General features: G+C 42.9%; 9 protein-coding genes across 9 annotated transcripts; 5 read left to right on the top strand and 4 right to left on the bottom strand.

Moving 5' to 3' along the window:
- Window positions 1-55: 55 nt before the first annotated feature.
- Window positions 56-1328, bottom strand: FA14DRAFT_182516 (uncharacterized protein; the record flags this gene model as incomplete). Its single annotated transcript, XM_025501214.1, has 2 exons — window positions 56-471; window positions 548-1328. The coding sequence occupies 2 exons, from the start codon at window positions 1326-1328 to the stop codon at window positions 56-58; spliced, it is 1197 nt and encodes a 398-aa protein (XP_025352027.1).
- Window positions 1329-1581: 253 nt separating this feature from the next.
- FA14DRAFT_182517 (uncharacterized protein) lies at window positions 1582-3415 on the bottom strand (the record flags this gene model as incomplete). Its single annotated transcript, XM_025501215.1, has 3 exons — window positions 1582-2742; window positions 2809-2874; window positions 2945-3415. The coding sequence occupies 3 exons, from the start codon at window positions 3413-3415 to the stop codon at window positions 1582-1584; spliced, it is 1698 nt and encodes a 565-aa protein (XP_025352028.1).
- Window positions 3416-5762: 2347 nt separating this feature from the next.
- FA14DRAFT_127524 (Thioesterase/thiol ester dehydrase-isomerase) lies at window positions 5763-6287 on the top strand (the record flags this gene model as incomplete). The annotated part of the gene is made up of 1 exon (XM_025496804.1): window positions 5763-6287. One exon carries the CDS (start codon window positions 5763-5765, stop codon window positions 6285-6287), a length of 525 nt encoding a protein of 174 aa, XP_025352029.1.
- Window positions 6288-7715: 1428 nt separating this feature from the next.
- FA14DRAFT_186246 (uncharacterized protein) lies at window positions 7716-9666 on the top strand (the record flags this gene model as incomplete). The annotated part of the gene is made up of 1 exon (XM_025501510.1): window positions 7716-9666. Exon 1 carries the CDS (start codon window positions 8074-8076, stop codon window positions 9664-9666), a length of 1593 nt encoding a protein of 530 aa, XP_025352030.1. The 5' UTR covers window positions 7716-8073.
- Window positions 9667-10346: 680 nt separating this feature from the next.
- On the top strand, window positions 10347-11963 carry FA14DRAFT_162636 (LIP-domain-containing protein). The gene has a single exon (XM_025499702.1). It carries the CDS (start codon window positions 10491-10493, stop codon window positions 11916-11918), a length of 1428 nt encoding a protein of 475 aa, XP_025352031.1. The 5' UTR covers window positions 10347-10490; the 3' UTR covers window positions 11919-11963.
- A 382-nt stretch (window positions 11964-12345) lies between these two features.
- On the top strand, window positions 12346-13596 carry FA14DRAFT_116220 (uncharacterized protein; the record flags this gene model as incomplete). Its single annotated transcript, XM_025496162.1, has 2 exons — window positions 12346-12582; window positions 12700-13596. Coding segments are annotated over 2 exons (1134 nt in total), but the record flags the coding sequence as incomplete, so codon positions are not given.
- A 65-nt stretch (window positions 13597-13661) lies between these two features.
- FA14DRAFT_92428 (uncharacterized protein) lies at window positions 13662-16230 on the bottom strand. The gene is made up of 3 exons (XM_025503077.1): window positions 16033-16230; window positions 15300-15968; window positions 13662-15232 (listed from the first exon to the last, which is right to left on the bottom strand). Exons 1-3 carry the CDS (start codon window positions 16174-16176, stop codon window positions 13727-13729), a joined length of 2319 nt encoding a protein of 772 aa, XP_025352033.1. The 5' UTR covers window positions 16177-16230; the 3' UTR covers window positions 13662-13726.
- A 196-nt stretch (window positions 16231-16426) lies between these two features.
- On the top strand, window positions 16427-18344 carry FA14DRAFT_162638 (Pkinase-domain-containing protein). The gene has a single exon (XM_025499703.1). The coding sequence runs from the start codon at window positions 16475-16477 to the stop codon at window positions 18254-18256; it is 1782 nt and encodes a 593-aa protein (XP_025352034.1). The 5' UTR covers window positions 16427-16474; the 3' UTR covers window positions 18257-18344.
- On the bottom strand, window positions 18326-19849 carry FA14DRAFT_127761 (phenylalanyl-tRNA synthetase; the record flags this gene model as incomplete). Its single annotated transcript, XM_025496816.1, has 1 exon — window positions 18326-19849. One exon carries the CDS (start codon window positions 19847-19849, stop codon window positions 18326-18328), a length of 1524 nt encoding a protein of 507 aa, XP_025352035.1.
- Between the last annotated feature and the right edge of the window lie 324 nt (window positions 19850-20173).

The following is a 20173-nucleotide window of genomic DNA, read 5'->3' on the forward strand; positions in this document are numbered from 1 at the left end:
CAAGCCACTTTTGATCTCCGCGGCAGCTGTTCGAAGGAGCCCGGTATGCTGTTCATCATTTTCTTCTTTTGCTGCCTATCGATCGTGCCTTTATCATATCTTCATGCTCCTCTGTGACTTTGATTTCCTTTGGTCGTGTCAACCAATTCAAACCAGATCTTTCGGGTCCGATTGCGGGCCGGCGTCCAAGCCACATCCGCTTTAACGTTTTTCTTGGTGGCGTCTGAGCTGCAAGATTCTCAGAAAGCGAGATGGTTGGTGTAGCATCACTTTCAGGAACAACTTCAATGATATCGTTTTGACTACTTTGCGGCCGTGAAGTCCTCTTTGGTCTTGGCATTTCGTGCATGGGAATTTCTTCCGCATGATTTCGGTACACCATATCTGGGTTGCGGTGAGATTGCTCAGTGACGTGAAGCGTGCGAATGTCACGTATAGTGCTCCATTGGGCAGCAAAAAGAGCCCAAAGTACTGATGTAGACATTCATGAAAGGGGAAGAATATCTGGTCAGTGATTATTCCGATGTCTGCATTGCTATGTACTCACATCCACCGTACGTATTGATCAGAATCAATAACTTCATGGCTTCTTTGATCTTTTCAGTATCGTAGCGCATGTGTAGGCACCACATAACCACCAATGCAAGGCTGATTGGCACTCCCGGCGCAAATGTCATAAGAGTTAATTCAATCACAACTCGTAAGTAGGTCAATTTTTGCTCCTTTGGCGTATCATCTTTGTGGACCTGTGCTCGATGTAGTCGAATCGCCTTGATTACCAGAAGAGAGCTACAGTACGTTGTCGTCATGAATTGCAAGATGTATTCACCAAGGTATAATCCCTTCAGCTTACTTGTATCTCCTCTTTGCGTACATGTTATGATTGCGGAGTATAGACCCGCTCGTATTGCAAGAAAGCAAGTCGGAACACAAACAGGAACAAAAGAATACAACTGATAGACTTTTCCGGTCAATGCCATCTCAAATATCCAGGGAACGAAGAGATGCAAATTATTAGCCAACCGTAAAGCAATACTGCCATCGTGTTGGTGATAACCCAAAACGGCAAATCGAATATATGCACTAGTCTGAATGGCATTGAGAACGAAAGCAAGGACCAAACACCAGTAAATAAACGATCTACGTTGACTAGATGTGGAAAAGAGCATGAAAGAGACATACAGTGTGACCAAAGGCGTAAAAAGGGCGACCGGAATAATCGCTTCGCGAAAATAGAACATGCTATATTGCAACGCTTCGTCGTAGCCTATTCGGGCTTGCACCTTTTCTTCGGCCGTGAGGTTGACCAATGATACAGAGTCGCTCATGGTATCTAGAATTGGGTGAGATGTAGATGTGGTGGTAAGAAAGATGAACAGATTCAATCCTGAATGGTATATGATTGCATGAATGCGCCGTCTTGCTCATGCAGCGCGTTCATTCCGGGAGGTAATTTTCATGCAACAAAGAACGAGGCACATTCTCCCTCTCGAAGTATTGGTATCGATTAAGTAGAAGATTAAATGTACAATTAAGCAGTAAAGATTATCAAGAATATTATAGAGTAAAGCCCATTTCGATTTAGGATAAGTCCAAAAGACGTTCAACGTCCTCGTATGCACTACCACCTTTGGACATGCTAGCATGCATAGCCCTTCGAATCCTTCTCAAGTTCGCCATCTTTCTTTGATAGACTGGATGTTGACAATGAGATTCTTGCAAAACCTGTCTTGCCTCTTCACGTACGGCATCCAATGTTCCAAGAATCTGTTTACCTTGCAATTCTAACGCGCGGCATTTTTGACCTTGCTTCGCTGCATCTGGACCACGAACTTGGTATAATTGCCAACCTGCATCATTGTCTACACCAATTTGTGCAATGATACTTTGATCAAAGAAACTTGGCCAACCAATGATAGGAACAGTGGATTCAGAAGCAGACGCATATCCGCAATGTGACACAAACACACCCAAAGCTGGATGTCTGCAAACGGTCCTTTGAGCAATCCAATTGGTCTGAAAGCCGGTGTCTGCCGCAATTGCCACTTTGAGCTTCTCTTCGATCCATGGTGACAAGCGTGAGAACAATTCTGCAGAGCGATTGAGGATAAACGGTCTTCCGCTCTCCAAAACTTCATCAATCCAGGCTTCAAGGATGTCTGGATAACGAAATGGAGCCCAAATAGTACCCCAGCTCAAGAGAATGATGCTATTTTGTCCGTGTCTTTCTTGGCATCTGTCCATAAACGAGATCAGCGCAGAATCTTTTTCGTGAACGACGATGTTCTCTGGTCGCTCACTGAGTAAATTATCCTCAATCGACGGTCCGATAGCATACAGTCGAACATTATGTTCTTCCCAAAGCCAATTCTCGATTATTTGCTTGGCCAACGGCTGATAGTCATCACAGCTTGCGATCACGATTCCGTCTGATTCAGTGATTGCCGCTTTCATTTTGTTCAAAGCAGGGATGTACGTTCGTAGCCACCCTACTTGACCAGGATTGATCTCGAAATCGTACATGCCATTCTTCAAGCCGGGATAGCATAGCAATTGATTCACATTACGATTATAACGTTCGAAGCATTGTTCTAGAAAATTAGCCGAATTTGCTGGTAATTTTGCACATTGCTCCGGATCTGCTAACATCGATACCACATCATCTTCAATTCCACCTTGACTGATATCATCTTTCTTGAACATGCGCCAAAAGCTAACAAATTCGGTAGACCAATGGTAGATCTGATGGGAGCAGGAAGGGATTTCAGTAATGCAGTCCAAATTTAGGCTATTCATTTTTATACATACCTTATGCGTTCGCTGTCCTCTCTGTTCATCTTGTTCACGAACAAATTTGAGCATTGGAGCGCCGTACTGGAAAGAGGAAAGAGTAAGGTTGTGTTAGCTCACGAGTGCCAATGCGGCGATTAACGGTGCTACTCACGATATCCGTGTGGAGAATGGTCGGTCTTGGCCATTCGTCGTACGAGTAAACCTGGTCAGAGGCTGCACAACGTATGATTCTATCGCGATCCTGAGAAGACAAGATATCGACCCAAATATGACCAAAAGCCGACTGCAATTCCATTCCGAATCTGATCGAAGTCGTTGACCCCAACAACAATTTTTGATACTCGGGTGATTCCAATAACGCCTGCGTTGGTGCTAAACCGATAAAGCGAATCTTGTTTAATAACCTCTCACTTTCTTCGTACGATTCACCTTCTTCTACCATTAATTGACTCACTTCTGCCCGTGCTTTACGAGCGTGAGTGTGATGGAGAAGATAGGTAATTCGGACATCTCTTTCGCGATGACGACGTAGGATACGGGTCAAGAATCCGTTGAAGTGACGGACATGACCCCAAGCAGGATGGCATAAAATTGCCCAGTGCTCGAATGTCTTCATAGGCATTTTGGAGATTTGTGATGGATGAGGGAGATATGATGGTGGTCGCAAACGATGTCTAGAGCTAGCGTACAGTCATCTCTTCTCTAGGAAACTAGTTTTTCGACTCGTGGCTTTTGGGAAAGGAATTGGGGAGATCTTCGTTTGTTTGGAATCTATACAAAAGTCGCCGGTAGTTCTTTTGACATTTGATCGATTTCAGTTTTGACCATATGGGATTAGCGTTAAAGTCCCACAAATTAGCGGAACGAAGAAAGTGTTCACACATTATAGCCTGCTTATCGCATTCCAAGCAACAGTCCCTCTTTTCCTTTGTTTCGATGGTGATGTTCTCGACAGAAACCTGGGTTTAGTGAATTGAACTGCTAACGGGGCATAAACCAAGACGCTGGTAGAGTGCTGACAGGCAATTTATCCGAAGAAGTGTTGATTTGTTTGTGACATTGTCGTTAGCTGATTTTGGTGTGCATATTGGCTTTGCTTACGATTTGACTGCATGTCTGCCTCAATGGATAGTGTCTGATCACTTGCTTGAGGCTAGTGACCATGATCGTATGAAAAAGGGTGCGTCTAGGATAAGCTAAAATAGAGTTGAAAGTTGACATATATTACTCTCCATTCAAGTGTCAATTCTGCCTCTCTCTCTCTCTCTTTATTCCGAATCATTTGTACGATGTGTAGATAATCTTCTTATCACGAATACTGTCTTAATTGAAGTGGCTTTTGTTATCCTATCGTACGAAAACCCGTTGACAAATTTATGATTTTGTCTCTGAATTGTTTAGCGTGGTTTTCAATTTCTATCAGATCAATTCTTTATGCACACACACACAAGGAGATTTTATTTAATGCTTCTTTTTTCCGCCACTCTTTTTGCCCCACATCGGAAAATAATTGAATTTGAAAGGGTAAACAGCTGTTTAGATGCATAAATGCATTTAAGATCAAATATATCTATTTACAAGTGCATAAAACGCAAGGAAAAGGGTTCTTTTTGCAGATTTATAGAAAATAGATTAAACAATGAATCAATCACAGTCAAAAATTGACATGTAAAAATACGCTAAACATGTGCATACTCGATTCAAGACAAAACATCCTCAGCATCGCCGCCGGCACTCTGGGAATGGATGCCAAGAACGGCCATTAAAGCGTTAAAAGTGGAAATAAACGCTAGTCCATTGCCTACTTTCCGTCGAATCTTCCTCCTGGTCCCCAGAGTCGGTCGGGTCCGTTTTAAAAGAGCATGCGAGCTTACAAAGATATGGGTTGTGTATGTCTTAAACCTCGATAGCGTAATTTTGTTAAACATTCTTCTTTTCTTTAATTGAATGATTACAATGACGGGGGGTTAAACAATTCTACGCGTACCACAAAATGCACTGCACTCGTTGTACAGTTCTGGGGCCGCTTGCTTCTATGCAGATTGGACGTGCATATACACTGATAAAGTGCACAAAGTGCCGATTTGAACCCCGCTTGTAAGATTTATTTTCCGTTGAGTTTTTTATTTTTAGCGTAAATCGTTTTATTCTCCTGCCACTACTCACGGCATGATTACAATGAATAACTCGAATGCATTGTCACACATCAGACGGCAACTACTCATACATCGGAAACGCTAAGAAAAAGTCGCTAACGAAAGAGAGAATCTATTCCTCCTCCCGAACGAAAAAGATTGCATTTCGAATGAATGAAAGAAAAAACTGGATATATTACCATTTGCAATCGTGTTTCATTTCTTGGAAAATTCCATTGCAGACTAATTCGTGGGATCAATATTCATGCCGTCAAAATTCGCCGCTTTTTTCCCGCTAAAGTAGTCCTTCTCATGATGGGGATCAGCAAAGTTTTACCAAAGTGGTAAGAAAAGAAATTTACACTTGACGCTTACTGCTTTAGTGCCATCTTTCTTGTATCTATTCAGCTTTTTTACTCGGGTTCAAACGTACATCCTCTAGCTCACGTTAGTATCAGGTCATTCATGAGAATTGCGTACCTACACTATCCCTTAGCGCTGTTTGTTCAAGAATTTTTGATCTTGTGGGAAACACATATCTGAAGTGGAAGTATTCCATACCACATATAAATCACTTGCGTCTATCTTTACCTTTCTTGCTCCCCAAATTATCTCCCTAGAACCATCCTAGACAGACCATCATCACTCAACACAAGAATGAGCTCCTTATTGAGACGTGCTTTGCCAGCTTTACCACGCAGTCCATCTGCCGCCGCTGCTGCCCGCTGTTTGGCCTCAGTCACCACGATTGAAGAATCAGGAGCGGCAGTTGCAAGAGCCTCACTCTTAGCAAAACCGATGCCACAAAGCATTCCTGCTCAAGCAGAAATCCAAATGCCAACACAAAGCTTGCAACAACTGTTACCCGGCTTGCAATTCAGCAATGCAGAATTCCAAAACGCGATCGAACATCTAGAAGCCAAAGGATTAGGTCATCGTAGTATGATGTGGGATCAACGTGTTGTTTGGGGCGATCATGATCAATTCGGACACGTGAATCACGTTCGTTATGTTCAATGGTTCGAATCTGCAAGGGCAATGTATATGAGCAAGATCTTTGGACCTGATTCGGTCAGACCGGGAGGCAGTAACCTTTCGATGATTTTGAGCAACTTACAAATTCGTTATAGAAGACCAATTCAAGGAAATGATACAGTCATCATTGCACAAGGAGCAGTTTTCCCGATGGAACGTCCCGATAGATTCACTTTACGTATGACTGCTTATTCACTCAAACAAAGAGACATCGTTTCAACTTCCGATCAATTGTGCGTCGTTTTTGATTATGAAAAGGGAAAAGCCACTCCCGTTCCACAATCACACCTTTCTTTAATGCAAGAATATGCTATTCGCTCTTGATCTTTCTACCCTGTTTTTATTTTTTTGGCTTTCTTTAATCCTAACCCTAAGTAGCTTTTTGGTTGTTCATAGTTTACCTACGTTTATCTTTATACGAAAAAAAGAACGAAATATGTATTATAGTCTTCTGATCAATGGTAATTCTTTTCTTTTGACCATTATTGTCTCCACTTGCGCAATGTTTGAGTATTTGACTGTAGAAAAAAGATAGGATAAACACGGATACCAAATTGAGGCTCGCAATGAGATTTTTTGACTTATGAGAACAATCCGGGACAACTTTCAGAAAGACAGACCTCCTGCGATATTGCATTTGTTGGTTGTAAAGTTTCTCGAGTAGATTTTGATTGCACGTTTCCATCTCGATTTCCAGAGATAAAACGAAACATTCGAGTCATACACCGTCAAAGAGAGTTTCTCATCATGTATATCACATGGTGATCGGATAAATTTTGTAATCTGAAATGATGGTACCGTTTCAGATAATCCATTAATGTGTCTATACATAAATGAAAACTATGTATGCATGAACAATGGGTTCGGATAAACTCTTGTATTATTATTAATTAAGAATGGCATCTTGAATCTGATAGCATACTGCCAAGAACAGAAGTATAAGCGAAGAGATTATCACTGATATAAAATTCGGGACCCCGGAATGTGCGATAAGAAAGGGTCTCGTTTTGGAAGTTCATTGTTTTCAAGATGTGATGTGAGCACACGTTTCAATTTTCTGTCAAATGTTTGACTTGTGATGCTAGTTAATGGTTTGCGAACTTGCATTTCTCAAATGACCCACGGCAAGCTCTTTTTCTCGAATTTCATTCTGTGAACGTGACTAATAAAAGTACATGTGTTTTAAAATTTCATTTATGCAGTCCTTGCGAAGTTTGAAACAAAGGGAAGCATACTTGCGATATCGAGGGAACCGGCGGATACATACAATGGTTAGCTGGATTCGATGAACGTGCAATATACATGACCAAAGAACACAAATCAGGTCCTTCCTTGATCAGATAGGAACGTGACTATATGATAATAACTTCGTTCAAATTCGAGCGTGAGAATCGTCTGTGCCGATGATTTCGATTCTTTAGACTTCTGCACCCACTTTGATCAAAGAAAGAAAGAAAAAGGTGATATGATGCCGTTAAACATTAGCTTCGATCTTTGTTTTTAGAGCATTATTGTTCAACACCCAGAATTCATTTTCATTTTCGCATAAACATTTTCAACGCTAAAATGTAAAATGCTCCGAAACAATCTGCATAAAGCGCGCGTCAAATGCAGTGGAATTGTGGGGCCGCCGCACAGTCTAAGCAAGAAGCTAAAGCAGAAGATGAGTACGGGATGTATTTACCAGAAAAAACACAGAATTGCTCTTCTTCTTCTTCTTCTTCCACCATATGAAACCACCAAAGCATGCACTATCACTAGTTCATCTGTTTGTTTACATAAACCCTAATGAAACTTGCTAAAAGAGTCTCAGCTGTTGGACTTAATACAATGTCAGGTAATGTAGATCTTCTTTACAGGCTAAATTGCACCCTATTTTAGCCCGCTGCTTGTGAAAAGGGAAAAGAGCTTTCTTGAGAGCGGGAACCTATAGCACATTAAACAATGTATAAACAATGTGGGAAGAATTCAGATCGATCGGATATACATTTCGTAGAATTATTCTCTTCATTGATAAGGGATTCCCGACGTCTCTTTCTTCTCTTTCTATCTTTTGTCACCATCTCCATCCTGCTCTCTTCCTACAATTTTCTGCTGATCACCCCAAAAGATGTCGTCCTCTACCCATTCAATTGGCGAAAACAACGGCTCTTCCAATAAGCCCCAACCTGATCAAGCTCAATACGAATGGCAAATACTAGAGCCAGACTATTATCAACGGGAAGTCGTTGGAGGAGAAAAGATGTTTGATTTCTTGGAACGGAGTATGAACGGACACGGAGAAGGATGTATAGTGACGCAATTTGAAACAAAAGGTCAAGATTCACAACGCGAAATGATTGCAAGAATTCAAAATGGTTTTTTGAAAACTTATCTTAAACATCCCCTGATCGGTTGTACACTTGAGACTGAGTTGCGTGATCCTGCGGGTTCACAATCGGATGAGCTCAACAAAGTGACGTATTTGCGTTATCGTAAACCGACTACAGCCTCTCAAGCACAACAATTGGTCAGTACACATATCAACTTTCCAAGACTTAAAGATCCGGCTGACTTGGCAGATTTCGTCTTGAATGGCCGTGTCGGTGACGGAGACGGAAGGAGAGCTTCCATGTACGTTTGCTTTGGGGAGCACAAGGTATCCGTTGCCTACTATCTTTCCCACGTCATCTTTGATCCTTATTACGGAGCACAAGCATACGATGAAATGATGGGCATGATTGCTTCTTCCCGGGGTGACACATTCGACCCTTCGATCGTTTTGACTCCGATTCCCGCCGAAGAAATGCAACGTAGACTACCCGTCAGTGTCTCCTTTGCATACGATCGTCAAATGGAACCCACAGAGGAAGATAAACAAAAAGGTGTCGAACATTGGCAAGATGTCTTGATGGATGCTGCTTCGAAAGATTCGATCTTGATTCCATCAGATGGAGATGCAGCTTTCCGTAAAAATAAACGTTCGTTCACAAAAGTTACTCTAAGTCAACGTGAAACGAAAGCTTTGAACACTTTTTGCAAATCTGTCGGAATGCCGTTGGTTGGGCTGATGGGAGCGAGCTATCTGTATACACTGTCACAAGAGTACGGCGCAGCACATGCAGCAAGGGGAGAAGAAGTTCCAGAAGGCATCAAATGCACACTTCCACTACCCGTTCAACAATTCATTGAAGTGAACAGGAACGAGTCCCATGGACCCGTTTCATGCGCAATGATGCCAGGTTTGATTTGGGTTCCTACAAAAGATGCATCAGTTTTGGAAATTGCAATGTCTTTAGGACAAGCAACACAAGCACAAATCACACATCCTCATCCTTTGGGAAGAGAGGCAATGGATACACTTTTGATGCCTTATTTGAGTAGCGTTGCTTCCACTTCAAGCGTTTATCTTCCACCTGGTTTCCCAGGCTTGACATACATCGGAAACGTGTCAAGGTTCATCACTGAAAGACATTCGAATCCTGGCTTGGAAATGACGTTGTGCGACGTATACATGGGAACACGCTCTCTCACCAATCGTCCTTGGATGTTAGGATCAGTATGGAACGGGAAGTTCAGCGCAGAGATCTATTTCAACGAAAGGTATTTGGACTATGATCACATGACTGATATCGTTCAAAAAACCGTTAAGCAAATGCTGGAATGCTTACCTGAGCAAGAAGAGGGAGAAGAATCAGGCAATCACCGTCAAAGCAGACTTTAAATTAATTGAACTTTAACCGTATTCCGCTTATATACTCATTTAATAGTCACATTATAGTTCAAACTCCTATTGTAGATTAATTTTCGGTCGATTCACGTTCATTCTCGGTGCTTTTAATACAATGTCAACTTCCATGGAATTATCTGTCGATTTGGAAAACAAATAATCAGATCTGAAAAAAAAAAAAAACAATTTAGTCCAACTAACTCACGCTAAGCTGATGGATGCCATTGTTATTCTGCCTGCTCCTACAAAACCGTTGAGTGTGGTGTGTGTGGGGTTCAGCGTGGCTTCCGCATGTTACTTCGTTAGCGTCTTTTAAGATTCGATCATTTTTTATGTTTTCACTCAATTTTCAAGTCTTTTTGATCATTTTTTTGTCAAAAGCCGTAATCAATCAAGATTGACGCTAAGACAAACAAATCATGCGGAGAGAAAACAGAAAAAGAGAGTATGGGAAAAACAGAACAATACAACATCATGCATCCATAAGCAATCTATGTATACCCGGCACAACCTCTGCTAAAAGATGATCATCCGCACGATAGTTTGGATTGTCTTGCAGGTAACCGCATGTTTCCGTTTTACAGTCATTGTGCATCCCTTTATTGTTATTCTTCTAGATTTTCTCTTCCGGCTGGCTTCTTATTCGGCCCGTATAGAGTTGATGGTGATATGGATGCATACAATACACCTAAGTATAGCAAACTTTAATCCTGACAATGAGAAACGTATAAGAAGCTTGGCTTTCCTTGCCGTCATCCTTCTATTCCCTCGTCCCCCTCATATACCCATTACCCCCTCCCTCCCCTTCCCCCGCCAGAATGCAACTCTCCCTCTCCACCCTTTTGGGTTTGTTGGTCGTTTATGCTACGACAATCATCTCTGCTGCCGTTGTTCCATCCCACATCTACACAGAACGTGGACTTGTTCCACCTCCGCAAGATGATGATTTCTATAACTCTGCACCAGGTTATCAAAACGCAAAGAATGGAGATGTTTTAAAATCCCGTCAAGTTGTTATTGGTATTTTTGGTTTACTTCCCGAACCTGTTGAAGCATATCAAGTTCAATATCGTACAGAATCAGTTAATCTAACTGCAATCACTTCGGTAACTACAATCATGAAACCAGTTCTTGCAAAAACGGATAAATTCGTTTCTTTTCATACTGCCGAAGACAGTAACGGTCCTCAATGCGCTCCAAGTTATACTTATCGTGTTGGAGCTGATCAAGAAAGTTTGATCGTTTCCGTTGAAAATTTGATCATTCAAACATACCTTTTCCAAGGTTATATCGTCAATGCACCTGATTACGAAGGACCCGATAATGCATTCGGTGCAGGTAAACTTTCCGGAACGGGTGTCTTGGACAGCATTCGTGCAGCAAAGAATTTTGGTAAACAAGTTGGTTTGATCGCTGAACCTGCAATCGTTGGTGTTGGTTATTCGGGCGGTGCGATCGCAACCGGATGGGCAGCAGGACTTCAACCAAGTTATGCGCCTGATTTGAATCAAAATATAAAAGGTTGGTCTTCAGGTGGAACACCGGCAAATTTAACTTCAGTAGTTGAATTGATCGACGGTACTTTCTTTGCCGGTTTCCTTCCTGCCGCAATTGCTGGTCTTGCTGCTCCTTCTGCTTATGGAGCAACTGCCATTCCCTTGATTAATGAATTGGCAACACCTTATGGACAAGCAGAGCTGCAATTTGTAAGAGAGAATTGTGCAGTTGCTGATTTGGGTCATTTTGCATTCCAAAGTATTTCTTCTAAGAAGTTCCAAAAGTTAGGTGATAGATTCTTGTATGATCCTCAAGTTTCTGCTTTGGTTAACAATCAAACTATGGGCGTCAATCCTGCTCAAAGACCAACTGCCCCAGTCCTACTCTATCACTCTCTCAATGATGAAATTATTCCTTATGCACCTGCTGTAAAGTTGTACGAAAGCTGGTGCAGTCAAGGATCGGCCGTTCAATTTGTTGAATTAGCAAACGGTGGTCACATCACAGGAGAAATTGCAGGTGTTGTTTTGGGCAATCAATTCGTCAATGATGCATTTGCCGGAAAGGTGGCCACTTCAGGTTGTTCAAAGAAGACTGAATTAACTTCAATTTTGAACCCATTGGCTTTGGGTGCCTCTTTGGAACCAATCTTGTTCCAATTGATCAACCTTTTGGGTGAAGCAGGTGAAAATGATAGCAATATCAAAGCTAATCCAAGTATCTTTACCAACCCTCCAAAAACTCAATAAGGATTTCACATGTTCTCATCATCTCGGATAGCAGTATTTTGTAACGGAACAATCTATACTTTTCTTGCTTTTATATCATGATGATATGTTGAGTGCGGATAAAGAATGATGACCGCGCCTGAATAATGGAACACTGCTCAGATGCATTAGAGGTGTTTTTATCAAAGACCCTCACTGATAAGAAAAAAAAAATTAGCACGCCAGAAAGACTAATGATCGCGCTTTTTGCATCATTTCCACAATTCCGACTACCTCTTCTTGTTGTGGGAAAAGGGGAATGTCTCCTTCCTCCGCTGAAGGATATGGCACAATGACCACAAACGGGGACCGCAGTGACTCTAGAGGTAGAAGAAGGCGGAGAAGCATCGATCACGATCATGTACGAGGCGAGGAAAGCAGATCAGTACAGGCTCCAAGAACGAACGACACATTCTTGGTAGGTGTGTCATTGTTGCTGCTTGTGGTCCTACTGTGGACTTCTTCCAACTTTTTGACAAACTATCAGCTAACGAAAGGGTACGATAAACCTTTTGCGGTAACTTATCTCAATACGGCTTCATTCGCTTTGTACCTAATACCGTTCGCAGTCGTACTACAGCAAAGGCGAAAGAGCGCAAGGGACATCACAACCGAAGCATATCAGCTGAAAGGCGTTTGGGCAAAAGTTGGCTTTATTCTTCCAGCGGGATCGATATGGTCTACAGAAAGGACAGATACATATGCTCCCGTCCGAAGTCACGATGATGAAGAAGCAAACACCGACGAACGAAGGACAAGACAGAATACGTTGGATATCGAACGAAGAAGATTGATGAGACCTTCATCTATAGACGGCAGAAGACCACTTTCACAACAAGCATTGAAGCAACTTCCCAGCACTGAAGAACAATCTCCTCCATTGGATTTGCACCAGACTGCAGTCCTGGCTCTGCAATTTATGATCGTTTGGTTTATGGCAAATTACTGTTTGAATTTAGCACTCAAATTGACAAGCGTTGCAAGTGCGACAACTTTGAGTAGCGCAAGTGGGTTTTTCACTTTGGCATTGGGTGCAATGATTGGCGTGGAAGTATTCTCATTTGCCAAATTGGGCGCAGTCACTATGAGCTTTTTAGGAGTCTTGATGGTGATGCGAGCCGATGTAAGCACAGGAGACGATCAAACTCAAATTCCCGGAGGTGGAAACCCGAGCAACGAACCTGCTTTGCCATTTTCTGGAGATCTACTTGCTTTGGCATCGGCTTTATTTTACGCGGTATACGTCGTATTACTCAAATTCCGTATCGGACGTGAGGAGAGGGTATCTATGCCTTTGTTCTTTGGTTTCGTTGGCATTTTAAGTATTACTCTTATGTGGCCGATCGGTCTCATTTTACACTTGACCAGGATCGAATTGATCGAATTGCCACACGGAAAATTGGAATGGTTAAGCGTTGTTGTCAATATGTCCATCACTGTGATCAGCGATTTTGCTTATCTGTTGGCAATGCTCAAATCATCCCCTCTAGTAGCAACCGTTGGGCTTTCTTTAACAATTCCTTTGGCCATCGTTGGTGATACTTTACTCGGATCGCATTCTGGTGGTACGCAGGCGTATGTAGGATCAGCAGTGGTCCTATCCAGCTTTGTAGTCATTGGTCTCGTGGATCGTACATTGGCAAACCGACAGCAACAGTGAGATACCTTCTTTGCATACCTCTTTTCACGCATCTGTATTTCTTCCAACATGATTTCATCAATTGTACATTCTCATTTCTATAAACGCATGCTTTTGAAAGATTACCCGGGTATACGGTACGATTACATGATTATCCGCTTCTTCCTAGAGTTCGTACGGTTGGCACATTATTTTGTGTCTCATTAGACATTTGTTGATGTGGTGATTTAGACGGACTGGACGCCCCTGCATTCGCTGATGAGCCCCATCCTAAAAGCGACATTCCCCATCTCGATCCTGCCGTTGACCGTTTTGAATGTCCTAAAATGGATTGATTTTCCACAACTGCTCCGTACCCGATCTGATCGCCTTGTTGATGCTTGTCGTTCGCTGGACCTGTCGGTCTGCCGATCCCCAAGCTCTCCGCTTTGGTGTTTGGCAAAGAAATCATTTCTGATCCGATATGATGACGTCGAGATAGCTTACTGTTCACCTGACTAGAAGCTGTGAGTGTAACAATCAGATTCTTCAAATTAGGCAAAGTATTGCGAATATCCAAGATTGTGATGCCGGCATGATTCATTAGTTGTTCGATGTCCTTGTTCAAGAGAAAGTGACCGTATTCATACCGATACCGTTCAACGCCTTTTGAATAAAGCGGAAATGCTCTTGGTCCACTCATCACACTGATCCCATCCTGAATCACAGATCTACTACCAGCAGTTGCGATTGGATAATGCAAAGGAGCATCAGTGTACGCACTGATCAATGCCACCATCTGACCAACCATTCCCAAAGCACTACTAACGATATCATCACTCTGATCCACTTTTACGTTACTTCTTTTCTCCTTGTCTGTATGATTGTCTTCATTTCCATCACGATTCATCAGAGGAATATCCACTATCCCAAATAAAAGTTGAGCACCATCGATCAGATCAATCGGATAAATATACTCCACTTGACGAAGCATGACGACCCTACGTGCATAAATCTTTGCTTCGATATTCAGACGAACTTTGGATAATTGTGTCATCTTCTTTCGCAATTCTTCATACACTTTTTGTCGATTCGTCAATAGTCTTCTTGCGATCTCTAGTCGGGCACGACGACGATGCAAAGCTTCATTACGATCGTGAATCTCTCTCCTCTTTTGTTTCACAATTTCTCGTGTAGCATCTCGTTTGGCAAGCAGGACCCGTTGGCGCTCCTTATCTTCTCCTAGCTGTACTATCCGATGCACACCGCTATCTTCCTTTCCAGTGAGGATGGAAGAGCAACCTGAACCTGCATTGTCGATGCCTTCCTTTTCCTCCAACATTTGACGCTGTAATTGAAGGACTTGTAGTATGTCTGCGATATCATAGCCACGTTTCAAGGTTCCTTCTTTCAATAGCTTTCTGATCAAACTTTTCTCCAGCGGCACTTCTCCTCCACTCTCTGAAAGGTCTTGACCGACCTCGATTTGAGGTAACACGACATAATACTGTGTCACACTTCCGCTCTTTGATATGCCAGTCTTTCCGGTATCATCTCGAGTTTTGCCATCTTGTGCTTGATCCCCTGAATCTGTCTCAGCAACGTGTACCTGTGCAAGAGGCAAGCGCATCCCCAAGATCATTGAATTCTCCGGAAGCGTCAGGGAGACGTTCGATAGCTGCAAGGATAAAAGGTGAGATATATCAGCTCGAGTATTCTCTCGTAGCACACAGTGTAGGACTTACCTCTTTCTCAACTTTGTGTAGGCTCTGCAATCTCACATCCCTCTCCCAGACAAGCTGAAAGCCGCTACTTTCTTCCGAGCCAGGTTCAATGATACGTTTCGCATCGTGCTCTGAAGGCATAGACTCTACAGCCAATTGTGTTGCAGCCCAGAGTGATATGCGCAAATGACTTTGAGATCCATCCTCATTTGTCAGTTGGGAAAGATCAATACCATCTGATTCGATATCTGAGCCTGAAGTATTTCCCCAAGCATGATGAAGGCCAGATTTTCTCGTGACCGGCGTTCGATAGATTATTCGAGAGTTTTTGGTATCTGCAAAAGAGACAAATGCATACGTAAATCGAGCATTGATGGACCTTCGCAATGAATCAGTATCCCAAGGTAGAAATAGTGATGGAGGTTGATATGTTCTGGATGGTCTTTGTCGATCTTCATCTTCATCGTCGGTATGCGGGATTGAGGCAACGGAAGATGCCCTTCTTCGAACAGATGCTCTTAGTGTGCGATTAGAGGGAGTGCGCTTTAGTGTGTGCGTGCTATGATTGCTCGTTATACTGATCGATCGATGAGCTGTAGGTCGCAATGGCGTTTGACGATGTCGATTTGTTTTGAGGTCTGGCAATTCCAAATTTCGTACGAGAATACAAACGATATGCCGTATCCGTCGCTAGGGGTGAGTGATTGGTTATCAGTCTTTGTACATGTGGCTCATAATTGCAATAAGATCTTACCTGTTCATATATCCTCTTCAAATCTAGCAAGCTAGACGATCCTTGTGTGTTGACATTTGAATCTATGTGTTCGCTGTCAGAGCTTTGAGATGATGATGACGCAGCCGAAGAGGATCCGAGATGATTTCTCCCTGAGCTGGCCATGATGATGTCAAAAATGTATCTTTTATTCTCGTAGGAAGATCATGTTGTGTGAGGATGATGGTTCAAACTTGACTAGTATGTGCACTGGCTCTTAACAGAAGGGGCGGAGTTGTGTTAGGAGCATTGGTGGTTGGCTCGTGCTCTGCCTAGAGAAAACAACACAAGACGCGAACAAACGAAATGGCGTAAATTGTTGTAACGCGTCTTTAAAAAGAACAACACTTTTTAATGTTTGGTGTAAGAAGATATATGCTCAGCAAAAAGATCTTGATTCCTTTTCTCCATCTTCAAAGACAAGATGATTCTTCCAACATCTTCAACTGGTAAATCATATCCTGACATCAAAGGATATCGCATAGTTCAGCAAATTGGAGGCGGTGGATTCTCAAGAGTATTCCGTGCCATCAACCCAAAAGCATCTGTTCACAAAGTAGCAGCGGTAAAGGTGGTATCCTATGCAAAACCATCCTCTGCTGCATCTCGTCAAATTCATCCTCCAGACCGTCAAGCATTAAAAAAGGAAGTACAGATACATAAAGTCCTCAAGCATCAACATGTGTTAGAGTTCTTAGAAGCAGAAGAGTACCTCAAGGAAACTTCATCAAATCATGTTCCAGGTTTGTACATGGTTCTCGAATATGGCGCTGGTGGTGACCTGTTCGACAAGATTGCTCCTGATGTAGGTGTGATGGAAGACTTGGCTCATGTCTACTTCGTCCAGTTGATGGGTGCATTGGAATATATCCACTCGCAAGGTGTGGCACATCGTGATATCAAACCGGAAAACCTCTTATTGGACGCAAATGGATTACTCAAATTGGCCGATTTTGGATTGTGTAGTGTGTACAGGTACAAAGGAAAAGAGAGAGAAATGAAAGGAGCTTGTGGCAGCTTGCCATACATTGCACCAGAGATGAATGGTCAACCATATCGAGGAGAGCCAGCAGATGTTTGGAGCACAGGTGTGGTGTTATTCGCTCTTCTTGTTGGAAATACGCCTTGGGATGAGCCAACGAGGCGAAGTGAGGAATTCATGGCGTACTTTAATGGTCAAACATACTATCCTTGGACAAAGATTGAATCAGACGCTCTATCTCTGCTGCATGGAATGCTTTGCGTTTATCCACAGAAACGACTTTCGATTGCTGATATCAAAAAGCACAAATGGTATCTTCGCGACAATCCTTTTGTGCCAAGAGGTCAAGATCCGGATCCTGCAAGCTTGGCAGAAGGGTTATTGCAGGGCTTGATCGTTTCTGGCGATCTTACATATCAATTGCATACAGACGGAAAGCGTGCCAATGTCCCTGATCACATCTCTTTAACTCAACCAGAAGCATTCGGAGCAGGATTGGCATTTGACTCTGCTCGTTTGCCGCCTTCATCTGCTGTGCCTGCTCTTAAGACATCAGATCCCATCAAGATCGCAATGTCTCAACAAATCAGCGCACGTCGTAACAATGTTCCTTCTGCAAGTATTGATGGACTGGGCATGGCAGCAGGTGCGGCGTCTAGTCAATTCACCCAAGCCATGAATCATATGACCCAATGGTCAAGTCTTGCAGGCGGTGTGGCTCGGTTTTCTCCGCATCTTACCCGTGCATTCTGTAGTGGCTCGGCAGATGTGGTGGCAAGGCAAATCATCGACCTTTTGGGCAACATGTCCATTACTCACAACGTTCGTCCAACGCGCTCAGATCAAGATGACGATTTCTTTACAAACGATGACCCAGCCAGTTCTCCCATCGATTCAAGCACGATCGGAGATGATGCAATGGACTTGGATATGGTTAGTGTGTATGACGAAGATCCAACTATAACAAGAAGAGGCACAGCAAAGAAGAATCTGACGAACGGTTGCACGATTCGGGTTACAACAACGGATAATCGTAAATGTGCCTTACGCGGAGAAATTATCATCAATCCTCTGTCGTCCAATGCCCAACCTGGCAACAATGCAAAGCAAGCAAAGACGTATATTTTGATGCGAAAGAGCAAAGGAGACCCATTGGAATGGAGACGGCTCTTCCGTGCTCTTGTAACGGATGAGAAAGTCAGGCCGATGATCGTTGCTGATTGAGTTATAAAATTGATAATTATAGTAAAAGAACATCTTTCCTTTGTTGCATTATATTTGTACATTTTTATCTCATCGCAATTCAACCTTTAGATCATCAACTAATCTTTGTGTCACTTTTGCGTGAATTTGGTTCACCTCTTCATTCTCCAAATTTCTATCCATACTTCTGTAATTGATTCGGAAACATTTGCTTTGCTTTTGCGTTTTGGGATGAACAAAGTCATCGATCAAGACAACGTCTTCCGTCAAATCTCCTGCGATATCTCGAATCACTTCAAATACGTCATTCTCGTGCAAAGCTGGGGTGTTGGAAGTGCTAGATTTGGTCGGCAGCCAGAATGAGACATCCTTGTAGCAAGGAGGATAGCGACTGTATGGCTTGAAGGTGATCAGCGGAAGCTTGGAAGGTGACGTGGTTTTATCTGGCACGCTTGCACCTCCTGCTGAAGATACACCGGTTTTCGACTCGTGTTCCTTTTTGTCATTGGAAGACTTTGGCGAGGCGAACTGAGATAAGAATCGCGGATCTTGGGACCAGAATAGACGAATATCAGGAATTTGAAATAATACCATTGCTATTCTTTCTAGACCAAGACCGAAAGCCCATCCTAGTTTGTTGGTGACCTTTGCATTCTCCAACGTACGTTCCATCACCACACCGCATCCCAAGATTTCCAACCATTTCCCTCTGAACATGACTTCGATCTCAAAGCTGGGTGAAGTGAATGGGAACGATGCGGAGATCCAACGAACTCGTAAAGGTTCGGCCGTAGAACCTGCTGCGACTTCAGATGCCACATCAGCCGCATGCCTCTCGCTGAAGAGATCCAAAACCAGATTGTTGAGGCTAGCTTTGAGATGTCGCATTGCCAATTGAGCGGCAACTTTCTTCTTCGGATCTTGTTCGTGTGCGGGTTGATAGCCACCAGCTTCCTGGATATCGACATTGTCTTCAATCTCAATTTGAGAAGTCTTTAGACGCTGTTCCATCTCTTCGCATTCTCTTTTCACCCTTCCTCCCTCTTCGTATTCGCTCAAATCGTATACACATGCACCTTCCATTTGATGAAAGATTGGATAATGGCTTGCATCAATCTCATCTCTCCTGAAAACATCAGCTGTTAGGAGCCATTTTGTGTGCCCTTTGGAGAATGTGTCCACTTCGTGTGTACTTGTATGCGTCCGTAGACATGTTGACCTATTGATATAATATGTATCAGTTGGTGATCTGCCAGGATGATCTTCCGGAAAACCTAATGATCCAAAATTGTCTTCAACTGTGACCACTGGAGATGGTGGCTTGATCACCTCAAATTCAGGCATAGACCGATGTATTTGGTTGCATAACAGATTAATCGGATGCGATACAGTCTGGGGCAATCTTGGCTCTGGCTGTAAGCGCGAATTGATCGATGTTGGTATGTTAGTGTAATCGTCTATAGCATGCTCCTTATCTAGCACTTTGATAGACTGTTGCGACCGTGCTGTCGAATTGGATAGATTTCTATGCGTTGTGTAGCTGGCTTGATAGTATTTTCTCGTAGGCTGTGTAGAAGAAAGCGAAATACTGTGAAATGTTCTGCTCAAGCACATGAGGTTTTGCCTTGAAAGCGATGATGGTCCGGCTGAAGGGACCGCTCGTACCCTAGCTAGGGACAGAAATGTACCCGTACACCTTTTGCTCGCCATCAATCTTATCTTTTTGCCTTTTGATGATGAGAGAGGTGTAGCATAGACTCGGACAAGAAGGAATGACAATCTTCGCACGGAGCAGCAAGAGGTGAAATGTCACGTGTATCCAATTGCACAACAAACGCGTTTTGATTGAAAGCACTTTGTACAGCACCACGCGTGTATTCGCACTGCTCTGCACTTTGTCGAGGGCACGCGTTTCAAAAATAAACAACAACAATCTGC

This window comes from Meira miltonrushii, assembly GCF_003144205.1.
Source record: "Meira miltonrushii strain MCA 3882 unplaced genomic scaffold FA14scaffold_6, whole genome shotgun sequence".
Taxonomy (NCBI): domain Eukaryota; kingdom Fungi; phylum Basidiomycota; class Exobasidiomycetes; order Exobasidiales; family Brachybasidiaceae; genus Meira; species Meira miltonrushii.

Excerpts from the sequence above, each read along its gene's own strand:
- FA14DRAFT_162636 (XM_025499702.1), top strand. The coding sequence starts at position 10,491 with ATGCAACTCTCCCTCTCCACCCTTTTGGGTTTGTTGGTCGTTTATGCT.
- FA14DRAFT_92428 (XM_025503077.1), bottom strand. The coding sequence starts at position 16,176 with ATGGCCAGCTCAGGGAGAAATCATCTCGGATCCTCTTCGGCTGCGTCA. Across the intron at positions 15,969-16,032 it reads TGAAGAGGATATATGAACAG|CGACGGATACGGCATATCGT; the intron begins GTAAGATCTTAT and ends ACTCACCCCTAG. Across the intron at positions 15,233-15,299 it reads TACACAAAGTTGAGAAAGAG|CTATCGAACGTCTCCCTGAC; the intron begins GTAAGTCCTACA and ends TTATCCTTGCAG.
- FA14DRAFT_162638 (XM_025499703.1), top strand. The coding sequence starts at position 16,475 with ATGATTCTTCCAACATCTTCAACTGGTAAATCATATCCTGACATCAAA.